Below are 13138 nucleotides of genomic sequence, written 5' to 3'. Positions count from 1 at the left end.
CTAATATACTGATGCACGGGCGTGGCATTCAAGAGGGTGCTACAGCCGACCTTAAGGATACCGCTAAGGCAAAAATCTCCAGCGACCATGCACGTGGGCGCACACACACACCTAGAATGGAATCATCATGAGCAAGCACTCGAAGAAGAACCCACAGATTCTCTCCCATTCTTCCTGGTGCTGATATACTTAAAGAATTTCTTGTTTATTTGTTTCTTTAACTAGGTTCACTATATCTGAGTACCATTTATGTGTGCTACTTGCTCTTCAAATTCCATCTTTACCTTCCTAATTTCAATCTTACATTTTATCTGCCATAATTTATATTCCTTTCTATTGGCTTAATTTAGGCTGGATTTCCAGTTTCTGAAGGATCTCTGTTTGGCTCAAATAGCCTCTTGAATCTTGCCATTTAACTATACAATTTTTTTTCTGGTATATCTGAAGTGGTATAAACCCCAAGGGCTAGCGTGGATGCAATTATACCAATACAAAATCTGCATGTGGATCAGGCCTTAAAGTGAGAATCTGAAAACTCCCAACACGTCTACAGAACTGATCCACTGTGCCCTCTACAAAGAGCCTCCAAATCAAGTGAGTGAAAGTCTCCTGCAGTGGACAGGCAGCACCATTTATGAAAAAGATCTGAAAATAGGTTGTGATTGAAAGTAAAGCCCTTTGAATGCCATAAATGACAAAGAGAAGTCTGCATCATTCACAATGTGCTAAATACCATACTTCAGGGTCCATTTTTTGTGTTGAAATAGACTAAGAATGAGGATTTTTCCAATATGATTCCAGAACACATCTTCCCCCCAAATAATCCATGATAAAGTGATGAGAAGAGAAAGTATGAAATACTTAAAGAATCTATAGACATGTAGAGAACAGTTATTTAATCTTTGTGCAGTGCTTAGAAATATACTGCTACATATGTGCAAAGTATTACTAAATTAAAGCAACAGAAATTTAAGATGATGCAGATAAGAAGTTATTTTAAACGAACAGTTTAGTTTATTGCCAATTATTAATTTTCCTGCAGTTACTTTGAGAAACATCAAAGTGATAGATGAATAACTTTAGGAATCATCTCTGGAGTGGAATGTAGGACACTGCAACACCGTTAAAATGAAGAATACAATATCCAACAAACTGCAGAGCAGATTTAACGACAGAGAATGTATTATCCAAATGAAAATGCTGCTGGGACATGATGGCTAACTCTCTGAGCCCTTGCACCAGGTAAAAAAGGTTGTGGTCTTGATTATGCTCAGCTTAGGACTGTGGTTCTCAACTAGGTGTACGATGCAGAGGTCTTTCAGGAGGTACATCAATTCATCTAGATATTTGCTTAGTTTTACAACAGGCTACATAAAAAGCACTAGTGAAGTCAGTACAAACTAAAATTTCATACAGACAATGACTTGTTTATACTGCTCTATATACTGAAATATAAGTACAATATTTATATTCCAATTGATTTATTTTATAATTATATGGTAAAAATGAGAAAGTAAGCAATTTTTCACTAATAGTATGGTGTGACATTTTGTATTATTATATCAGATTTTGTAAGCACGTAGTTTTTAAGTGAGGTGAAACCTTGAGGTTTTTCAAGACAAATCAGAGTCATGAAAGGGTACAGTCATCTGTAAAGTTGAGAACCACTGGTATAGGAGATCATTAAAGATTCTATGACCCTTCTCCTAAGAGTAAGAGTAATTTAGGCAATTACATTTTGTCGCCCTAAATTACCCCTGACATAGTAATTGTTTACACAGCATCCAAAAACATGCTGGATACTTTACAGAACAAACAGAAGGACATAGTTTCTGCCCTGAAGATCTTATAATCTAATTTTAGATACAATGCAGTAAGTGAGGGTAAGGACCAGCATTAGAGCAGTAGGATTTCAAAATTACTCAAGCTTGTGCATGTACATCTCTGTGCTACGATAAGAAGTGCTTTTTGTTTTTTTTGTTTTTTTAAATAAATAAGACATTTCTTGTGGGCAGCATAAAAGAACCAAGACTTAGTGGGCTGGGAGGAGTTGAAGAGACTGTTGTGGCTTGGTAGACTAGATTTGGGAAGGTGTTCCATGCATTAGGGGGTGGAAGTGGAAGAAGACATGGAAAGAGTGGCAGGTAAAGTACATGAACAGGTCATCAAGGCTGGCATCACTGGCAGAATGGAGGAAGAGAGGGGAATGACATACGCAACTAGCTCAGATGTAGGAGACAGGTTTGCACAGGCCTTTGAAAAAGACATTGTGCAGAATAGGAAATCACTTAGGAATTTAAACGGGGGAGGCTGACATGATCAGATCAACTGACAAGGAAGATCATTTTAGCAGCTGCATCCTGGATCCAATGGAGAAAAGCAATGAGAGCACTGAGGAAGCCTGAGAAAAGAGAGGGTGCAGTAGCTGAGATGCAGGGCATAAGTATAAAAATGTTAAGTATTGGAATACCGAGCAAGGGTGGGTTTTGTTAAAATATTTACCTTCACCTCCAGTATTAGGGCCCAATTCAGCTCCAGCTGAGGTCAATGAAATCTTTCCATCAACTCCAATAGAAGTTGGATTAGACCCTCAACTTGTCAGTTTAGCTTTGCTTCTACTGTTAAAGTTCTGCCAAGTTCCACCTCAGAGCTAAAGTAACATGCCTTCAGGATGAAAAGCACTATACAGATGAAGTTACATATACAAGAGACACAGTGAGCCAGTGGGGATTGTTGATTTTTAAAGAATATTTAAATAATTCAGAACCATCAAATCATGCATAGTTAGCTTATATAACTGTGTGATGTCATCAATATTACCCTCAATCTCCTCTCTTGCCCTCCTCTTTTGTTACACTTACTTGTTGCATCTTGACTATATCAGAGTACAAGTTGTTAGGGGCAGGAACCGTGAGTTCATATGAATTTGTACTGCATCAGGTACAGTGGGATTCAATACTGACTGAAGTTTTGGGGGGTTACCAAAATATAAATAATATAGCATACACACTCACTAGTTCATCTAACCCTGAAGATTTCCCCTCCCCCCTCCCAGTTTAGCCCCATCAACCAAGGTAATACCAAGAGGAGGATTAGAGGATTGGGCAAGTATATATCAATCATTTTGAGACCATAACTGCTCACATTTTAGAGAAGTGAAATACTCCTCTATGTATTATCTAAGGACCTATCTGTCCTTTATAGCAAGTCCTCAAAATCCACATTTAACAAAGACAATAGTGGTGAAGAAATCTTTACAATGTATATTTGCAAACAGTTCAGGGAAGATGACAAAAGCCTTTTTTTTTTTTTAAATGGTCATAAGACACTCATTCTACTACAATAAATGCATAAAAATAGATGCATCTGTTCTCCTAGGCTCTGCACCGCTCAATGCTATCAAAGTAGGCATAAAGGGTCACTGAAGGTAGCCTACATCTATTCACTGTGCCTTCTCTGCCTCCTCATTAGCATAAAGAGGGCAGAAGTGGATGCAGGAGTCAGCGTTGAGAACAGGCAATGAAGATAACTAAAGTAAAAATGGGAAAGTCAAACATTCCCCTCAGAGAAACCCAAACCCTTCAATTATACTCAGTTACAAACCAACCATAAAGTTTCTCTGAAGTGAAGCTGGAACCTAATTCGCTGTACAAAGCCTAATTCACTATCTTGGTACCACTGTGAGCTAGTAAGGGGCAAAAACAACACAAAGCTAGCACCACATCTTCCACAAAGGAGGAAGTGGGACGTACAAAGCATCTCAGCATTAGCAACGTTAGCACTGACCACAAGGGAAGGAGATGCCCTGTGTGAACACACATACATCAATGCTCTAGTATTATGGATTGTTCTGCACATTGATCAACATGATCTCTCTCCTCCATGCTACTAGCACTTAGCCTTAGTCTCATGGGCCCACATGACTAGTGTCACCACCATAAGAAAGCAATCCCACTGAGGGTTTGGGGTTTATTTGGGGTTGTTCGTTGTGCTGAGGATAACTGATAAATCTGAGAGATATTTCCATCCTTTGTTACTTACATTTAATTAAGATGCAAGATACAAGGAATCACAAATATGTTTCCTTAAGTAATATTCACCTATACTATATAAATGCTCTCAAACTATTTGAAATTTTTAAAAATCCAGTGTAACACAGAAGAAACTGAGGCAAAGGCTAACCTGATAAACCACAGAACTCACTGCTATACTACAAAAAAAGTTTTAAAATTCCCCAAATCAAAACCTTGAGCCCCAAAGGTTATCATGTACTTTACAAAATGACATTACCGTTAATGTTGTCACAGTAGTAAAAGTGTTCATCGTTTAAAGAAGGGCATGCAGCAACCAAATCCTGCAGGCCCACACCAGTTATAGTAAGACAACCCGAGAGATTAAGGTGTTCCAAATGCGGCAGTCCTCCTCCCAAGGTCAACGCCCTATGATCAAAGAGAAAGTCAAAACATGTTAAGACAGAACAAAGAACTGGATTGCAGTCAATGCAGATACTTCAGCTGCGTTGCCAAGTTCATGGATTTTCTAAAATCAAGCAATGTTAGCATTGATTTTTTTAGTCTTCCCTAAACCATGGGCACCAAGTCCTTAATGTCCATGTCAAGCTTCATTTGCTATGCACTACAGACGCTCCCCGGGTTACGCAAGACCCGGGTTACGCAAATTCACACTTACGGAAAAAGTTCCATAAGCCAGAAACAGGATTTTTGAGTTGCAGAAATTTTTGCGTAACATATGGGTATACGTTTCCAGAACGGAACGATTGCGTAAGTCAGGGGGCGTCTGTATATATCATCTCACACACAACTTGTTCTTGTTTACATACAGTTTATGCCCAATACTGTACCTGAACATTTTTAAAGGAGACACTACTCTAGCTTTTCAGGTTTTCACATAGTAAGCCAATGAACCAGCCATGAATTTCTTGCTGAAGATGTATATACTTCTAAGGATTGATTCCAAAACCCACCCAAAACTGCTGTCCATAAAATGTTGATGCACCTTAAGACAGATAAAAATACGTATCTTCTGGGGATTCCAAAATTCTTTCTTCCAGGGAAAAACTACTGCAAATTTTTAGAACAAGTGCCACAAAGCCAAAATTAAATTAAGTCATAAAACATGAAAAGTAACTACATAAAAGCTAAGCTTTAAACTTCTCCCGCAATCACTACCAGGAAAATACTATGTCGATCAGGCTATTAAAATTCAGTCATCATGTAACTATCCCCATACATCTCTGAACACGGAGCACTTTGCATTAATACAATTCAAAATGTTTCTTATTTTTATAAGAACGACATACAATCTCATCTTGGCAAGCCTAATTTGAGCCCATTGTGTAACAGGGCTCTGTTGCCTTCATCTCATTTGATAGCTTTCAAGGAAGAAAAAGCTAGGACCTTCTCTTTGATGACTGCAGTAGCTCAAAAATGGCTACTTACCTGAGACCGTGGTCTGTGATCTGATAACATCCAGACAGGCTGAGGAACTGAAGAACTCGTGCAGTCTCTTGGTCTGATTTTTCACTCCCAGAGTATGCAAAGTCTTTTTCCTCTGACTGTCTAGTCCTTGTTGCTTTTTTACACAGTGTAGAGGACTCTGGAAGTGCTTGTATAGTTCTTAGTGCTGTCCCAGCACAACAAAATGAGTGACTGCAATAAGTAAAGGCAGTAGAAGCACAATGCTGCTGCCAACAGACACTAGTCCTTAGTCCAACAATGTCTTTATTGTAACAGGATGCTGAACAACTATAACTGGATGCTGGTTCCACCACACAAAGTCCCTCAATATTTCTGCGTCGCCCCACAGCAGCATCTTCAATATCAGCCAGATCATCTGCATCTAGCACCCAGACATAGGCAGAGCTGAAACTTTCTGAGCTGACAGGGTTAGTCCAATAGTGCTCATTACCGTCTTCCTTGATAAGAGGTTCATTAGTTATATCATGCAAACTGTACTTCCTGTTGGACTGCATGGTAATGTCTTTGTTTCTCCATACAGTCTTTGCACTTCGGTTTCTGCAACTTTTCAGAACTCCTTTGTTGTTGTGAGCTGATAGGATTCCCAAAGCTCTGGAAATCTTCTCCATGGCCACATCTGTGATTTTTTCACAACCAGACAGATCAAGATGGCGAAGACTCTGACAACAACCAACCCACGACCAACTGAAATCAGAAAAGGATAAATTAAACATACAGTTCTATGTATGTTTGTAAATGCTCTTAATGAACAAACATAGGCAGGTAAGTAGTTTTCTGATTTTTGTAGAAAAGTTAGATATTGAAATTAATGAATTAAGTGTTTATATTACACGTGCCTCAGCTCTGAAGGGACAGAAGTAAAATGTTAACAAATTTAAAAATAGGATTTGGCACTCATACTACAGTGAGAAGTACTTTTATAAATGCCTAAAAAGAGTAAGGATATCTAAAGAATGGAATGAAATATGCTCAGTAATGTTATTTAAAACACTAAGTATGGGTGGCAAAATTACAACATTTTAGCCACCAGAGGTCCACAACTACTGTTTAATAATTTCCAAAATGATTTGTAAGACAAAGTGAAGCTACTGGAAATCTCTGTGGTTGAACAATTCTCAGAAGCAGTTCTTGTTCACTATATATACACACAGCTCTTTTGGCAACACACACACACACAAGAGAGAGAGTGAGTGTGAGTGTGTCTCCGTCTCCAAAAGAGCTGTCCTAATCTACTGGAACTTCGCAAGCAATTTGAACACTGCAAGATCATACAATGGCTTGAGCAAGCTGGTAAACGTGGAAAAGATATTATACTCTGCCATCGGAAAATATGAGATTTGGCCCTTGTTTTTAAGTCTTTCAGACTAATAGTTCTTTATATGTTATAATTCCTACTGTTATTGTTTTTCAAGCTTGGCTGTTGTTTGTATTAGTGTATTTAATGTATATCCTCCTCTCGATTCCCTCGCATTCCACTTTAGTAAAGTATTTAAAACAGAGGATATTTGGATTCCAGGAGCTCTAGGAGCATATTAGCGTCACAATACGACTCCATTACTGAAGTTGAAAGATTAGAGCTTGCACTGGAAACAATTTGGTCTTTTGACAATAAAACCAAAAAAAACCCACACCTTTTAGCCTGAAATCTCTCATCTTTAGTCTTAAGCAAGAGATTTTTTTTTTTTTTTTACACATTAATGGAGTAAGTCATTTTTGAATTATGGACGTCTAAAAATGTGCTTATTTTTTCCATTTTTTGAGTAAAGATGTTCTTTTTTGCCCACCCATAACTAAAAATAAATTGCCCTGAAAATTCAAATTTATTTAGATGTACTAAATCACATTTAGGACTAGTCCAAATATAGTTTCCTAATTAAAAATTAGGAAAGGTAAAAAATGTTAGTTGAAACCTTCCAAGTACCTTGGCAGGGACTGTAACTTTCATCAGATGCTTGATAAAAATTTCTTAGGAGTTACAAGCTCTGCAAGTGAATAACTTCCAGAGGGTCAGCATCCCTCATGGAAGTTCTATATGGCCTTGAAGAAGCGATGACATCTTTTAGCACGTGAGAGTATTGCCACCAGCTTGACATTTGAAACAGACTTTAAATGTTGTGCTAAGGAATCTTTTGCTCAGACGTTACATGCTCCACCACCATAAATTTGAGAGCTTGTAATAATATAATATAATATAATATAATATAATATAATATAATATAATATAATATAATATAATATAAGAGATATACCTATCTCATAGAACTGGAAGGGACCCTGAAAGGTCATTAAGTCCAGCCCCCTGCCTTCACTAGCAGGACCAAATACTGATTTTGCCCCAGATCCCTAAGATCCCTCAAAGATTGAACTCACAGCCCTGGGTTTAGCGGGCCAATGCTCAAACCACTGAGCTATCCCTCTCCGCAACCTTCATTAGCCCCTCACTTACGACATACATGCTGTTAGAACATGCAATTTCAGCCCGATCTATTAGTGCAGGATCTATTAGTGCAGATCCCGCATCCAAACAAAGTCCCAATGACACCAATGGAATTTCTACAGCCTCATCTGTAGAAAGTGAAATCAACAGAACTCCACCCAAGCAAAGGGGTCCATGACACCTGATCACAATGCAGTATTTGAACCCTCTTACAATTAGTGCTCTAAGCATTACAAGCTCTATCAGCTCTAGATCTACAGGGAGAAAATCCGAGACACTCTTGACTACTACATGAAAGGAAGGATACTTACCTTATAGTAACTGGAGTTCTTCGAGATGTGTGGGCCCTATGTGTATTCAATGTGGGTGCAAATGTGCTCCATGCGCCCGGGACCAGAAGTTCTTCAATAGCAGCGTCCATTGATCCACGCCTGCACCCTATGCCTCCTCATCCTCCCAACGAGGGCATAAGGGGCGGAGAGGACCAACCACCTCTCCAGTTCCTTCTCAACCGCGAATCACAAGAGAACTAAAGCAGAAGGGAAGGAGGGCAGGTCATGAATACCAATAGGGAACACACATCTCAAAGAACTCCAGTTACTATAAGGTACATAACCTTCCTTTCTTCTTTAAATGCTGGTGCTTATGGTTATTCACTGAGGGTGACTCCCAAGAAGTGCTCATTGAGGAGGAGGGTTGCAAGAAACATTCTGCACCACAGACTGAAGGATCGCTGAACCAAAGGAAGTATCTTCAGCCAAAGCTTAAATTAGGGCATAATGCCTGGTGAAAGTATGAATGGAGCCCCAAGTCGCTGCTCTACATATTTCTGAGAGAGGAATTCCCTGCAGGGAAGCCATCAAAGCCGCTTGTGGTCTGGTTGAATGGCTTCTGACAGCCTGAAGTTGAAGGGCTTTCACAGGAGCGTAAAAACGGAGGTTGCAGTTGTGAAAGTCTTTGGGAAAAGAAAAACTTCCCCTTTCATTCTTTCGGCAATAGTGACAAACAATCTTGGAGACTTCGAAGAAAGGGTCTTGTCCCATGCAAGGATAAGACTAGAGTCCTGCATATATCCAGTGAGTGGGGCTATGCTGAGGCTTGGGATAGAACACCAGAAGATGAAGTGAAATTCAGAAGGCAATTTAGGGATGAACATGGGATGCAACCTCAAAGATACTTTATCTCTGTGAAAGACCATGCATGGAGGATCCACCAGAAGGGCCTCAAGCTCACCTATTCTCCTAGCAAAGGTGATCACCATAAGGAAGGCAACCTTCATCGAAATGTAGGACTGTGTGGGACCTTGACAGGTCATCTAGTCCAGTCCCCTGCACTGAGACAGGACTAAGTACTATCTAGACCATCCCTGACAGATGTTTGTCCAACCTGTTCTTAAAAACCTCCAGGGACAGACTCCACAACCTCCCTAGGTAATTTGCTCCAGTGCTTAATTACCCTGACAGTTAGGAAGTTTTCCTAATGTCTAACCTAAATCTCCCCTTGCTGCAATTTAAGCCCATTACTTCTTGCCCTGTCTTCAGTGGTTAAGAACAATTTATCACCTGTCTCTTTATGATAACCTTTTACGTACTTGAAGACTTATGTCTCCCCCTCAGTTTTCTCTTCTCCAGACTAAACAAACCCAATTTTTTCAATCTTTGCTCATAGGTCATGTTTTCTAGACCTTTAGTCATTTTTGTTGCTCTTCTCTGGACTTTCTTCAATTTGTCTATAACTGGACAGAATACTCCAGTTAAGGCCTTATCGGTGCTGAGTAGAGTAGAAGAATTATTTCTCATGACTTGCTTACAACACTCCTGCTAATACATCCCAAAAGGATGTTCACTTTTTTTTTTTTTGGCAAAAGTATTATATTGTTGACCCATATTTAGTTTGTGATCCACTATAACACCTCTCCTTCCCCCTCCCCTCCCCCCGATCCTTTTCTGCAGTACTCCTTTCTAGATAGTCATTTCACATTTTGTATTTGTGGGGATTCATTATTCCTTCCTAAATGCAATACTTAACATTTGTTCTTTTTTAATTTCATCCTACTTAAATCAGACCATTTATCCAGTTTGTCAAGATCATTTTGAATTCTAATCCTGTCCTCCTAGTAGGAAGCAGGAGTCAAATGGGGACTCATAAGTGAGGATGAGTTTCAGGTCCTAGGTATAAGCAGCTTTAAATACCAGAGGGAATGTCCTTATGATACCCTACAGGAACTTCACAGTAGTGGAGAGTAAGCACTAAAGAATAGACGTTATATATAAATAGCCACCAAACATACACTTATAGAACTGATGGACAGGCCTGCTGTCTTCAACGAGAGAAGATATTCCAGGATTACATGGATTCCTGATTCCTCAAGATTTTAAGTCGTGCTGATCACTCCACAGGGAGAATCTCTTCTCTGTAGTCTCTGCTATTGTTAAGGACGGATTGGACATTTGTTGTGGATTGGTCCTGCTTTGAGCAGGGGGTTGGACTAGATGACCTCCTGAACTCCCTTCCAACCCTGATATTCTATGCTTCTATGTTCCTATGAACTGTCCATCCAAAAACTATGCCACCAGATAGAGAGAAGCCGAGGTGAAGGTGGAAGTGGCTGATCCTGCCATTTTTCTGAGACAGTAGGTCTCGGAACAGTTATATGTGAATGCATGGGCATGAGGCCAACTGCAGGATGGTAGTGAACCAGAACGGTCTCAGGCATCAGGGAGATATCAGGATCACTGCTATCCTGTCCAGCTTGATTTTCCTGAGGACAGAGTTGTATGAGGATGGGAGGGAAGCAGTACATCAGCAGGTCAAAACATCACACATCCCTTCTGGAGCTGAGGTCCAGAGCCACTCTGGAGCAAATCTGTAAAGCCCTTTTCATTCCACTGAATTGCAAAAAGCTCCCAGGATGGGACACCCCAGAGATGAAAGATGTATTGCGCTACTGATGGGTGGAGCTCCGACCTGTGATCCCTGTGGAAACACCTGCTGAGGCTGTCCACAAAGGAGTTAATTGCACCTGCAATAAGTACTGCTGAGAGGGTAATCTGATGAGGGATACACCAATTCCAGAGCTGGACCTCTGTTTGCAGACTGGGATGGATCTTGATCCTCCCTGTTTGTTTATATAATAGACAATGGTCATGTCTGAGCTTCCCTGGATATGAGCAAACCAAATAAGGGGTAGGAACATCTTGCATGTTTTGTGTACCGCCTGAAGCTCAAGAAGATTGATATGTAGCCTAGATTCCTATGGGGACCAGGAATGCCAAGCTGTCTGGTTGAATAAGTGTGTGCTTCCCATCCCAGAAGACACTCCCATCCATGATGAGTGTCTTTGTAGGTGGTTTGGAAACAAAGAGGACCCAACGCATACTGTATTCTTGGTCCCCCACCAAATGAGTAATGGCAACACGTTCCAGGGGAGCAAGACCTTCTTGCCAAAGAGTCCCTACTTGGTGCATAGACGAACCTCAGCCAAACCCGGAGGCCTAAGCAGGAACAGGCCATCATCTGAGGACTGAGATGAAGTTGGGCGACCATTATGAGGAATCAGTCCTGAGGTATGTAGGCCCTTGCCACGATTGAGTTCAGTTTCACTCCAATACATTTCGTAATTTGTGAGGGAGGGGGAGGGGTACAGGGATTTTCTGAATTTACCTGAAGCTCAAAAGCATAAGATAGTTCAAGTGAGGTGACTTTTACTTGCACTTCCTGATACAACCAACCCATGAGCAGACAATCATCCAGGTAGGGAAATATTGGGCCGCCTTCTCTGTGGAGGTACGCACCCACCACTCTAAAGTACCTTCACAAAAACTCTCAGGACCACCAATAGGCCAAAGGGGAACACTCTGTACTGAAAGTGCTCTGGATCTACAGTGAAATGAAGAAATCTCCTGCGAACTGGGCGAATATCCAAATGAAAATATGCATCTTTTGGATAGAGGGCAACAATCTGGTCACCTTTGTTTGTGGAGGAGATTATTGATGTCAGGGGGTGTCACTGAATGAAGCAGACATTTAGCTGTTTGATCCAGGATGGGTCTCCAGCCCCCATTCTTTTTGGAGGTGAGGAAGTATCTTGAGTAAAAACCCTTCTCCTTGTGAGAAGAGGGCACAGGATGTCTTGTTCCCCACTGGATTAGGGAGTCCCCCTCCTGTTTGAGAATCCTCTCATGAAAGCAAAAACAACAAGGAGTCCGGTGGCACCTTAAAGACTAACGGATTTATTTGGGCATAAGCTTTCATGGGTAAAAAACCTCACTTCTTCAGATGCATGAGAGGAGTTCCTGAAAAGGGATGGGGGGGGGGGGCAAACAAGAATTCTAGGATGTAGCCAGTTGAGATGATGTCCAAAATCCATTTGTCCTATGTGATAAGATGCCACATCAGGAGGAAACAGGCCAGGCATCCACCAAAATGGGTGGGGAGAACAGGTGGTATGGAAACTAGTTGGTGGCTCTCAAGCATCCCATCAAAATGCCTTCTTGGTAGGCAGTTGGGACTGAAGAGGGGAGGGCGGTGGTGTGGAGTGTCTACCACGATGGACCCTCTGTCATTTTCTAAGGGGCTCCTAGATCCCTTGGTAGAAAAATGACTGAGGTGGTGTGTGGTAACCAGAAACAGCAGCCTGGAATATTTCCTAAGAGGTGCCAGGGTATAGATACCCAAAGAGCAGACGGTAGCGCAAAAGTCCTTGTGAGTGTGCAATGACTTCTCTATCTTTTCACTTAAAAGATTGCTACTGCAAAGGAGAAAACCTGAACCATCACCTGAACATTCTAGGGAAGCCCCAAGGACTGCAACCTGAAGCCCATCTCATAACCACCGAGGCAGGCATGCAACGTGATGCTACATCCACTGCATTGAGAAATGCTTGGAAGGTCAATTTTGGAACCAGATTTCCCTCATCCAGAATGGCCTGGAATTGGGACCTAAATTCCTTCAACAATTTAGAGAATTTCAACAGCTTACTGTAATTCATGAAGTCATACTTCGACATCGATGCCTAGTAATTTGCTATGCGGAATAGTAAGCTAGCCAATTAAAAGTTCTTTCTGCTAAAGAGATATCTCTTGGTGTCTTTGTCAGGAGGTGTGGAACTGGGTTGGTGCAGCCCGCTTCACTCAATGACAGCCTGTACCACTAAGGAGTTAGTATTAAAGGTGGGTAAACAAATATTCTGCTCCCTTGGGAA

General features: G+C 40.9%; 1 protein-coding gene across 1 annotated transcript in view; it reads right to left on the bottom strand.

Annotated features, from left to right (window-relative positions):
- FBXL5 (F-box and leucine rich repeat protein 5) overlaps nt 1-13138 on the bottom strand; it is a 57089-nt gene that overhangs the window by 4286 nt on the left and 39665 nt on the right. The window contains exons 9-10 of the mRNA XM_065404668.1: nt 5460-6182; nt 4291-4439 (exon numbers count right to left, since the gene is read on the bottom strand). Coding sequence (XP_065260740.1) covers nt 4291-4439; nt 5460-6182 — 872 coding nt within the window. The remainder of the gene's footprint in view (nt 1-4290; nt 4440-5459; nt 6183-13138) is intronic.

This window comes from Emys orbicularis, chromosome 5, assembly GCF_028017835.1.
Source record: "Emys orbicularis isolate rEmyOrb1 chromosome 5, rEmyOrb1.hap1, whole genome shotgun sequence".
NCBI lineage: Eukaryota > Metazoa > Chordata > Testudines > Emydidae > Emys > Emys orbicularis.
The sequence above is the reverse complement of the archived record's forward strand: the minus strand, read 5'-3'. Positions and strand labels throughout refer to the sequence as shown.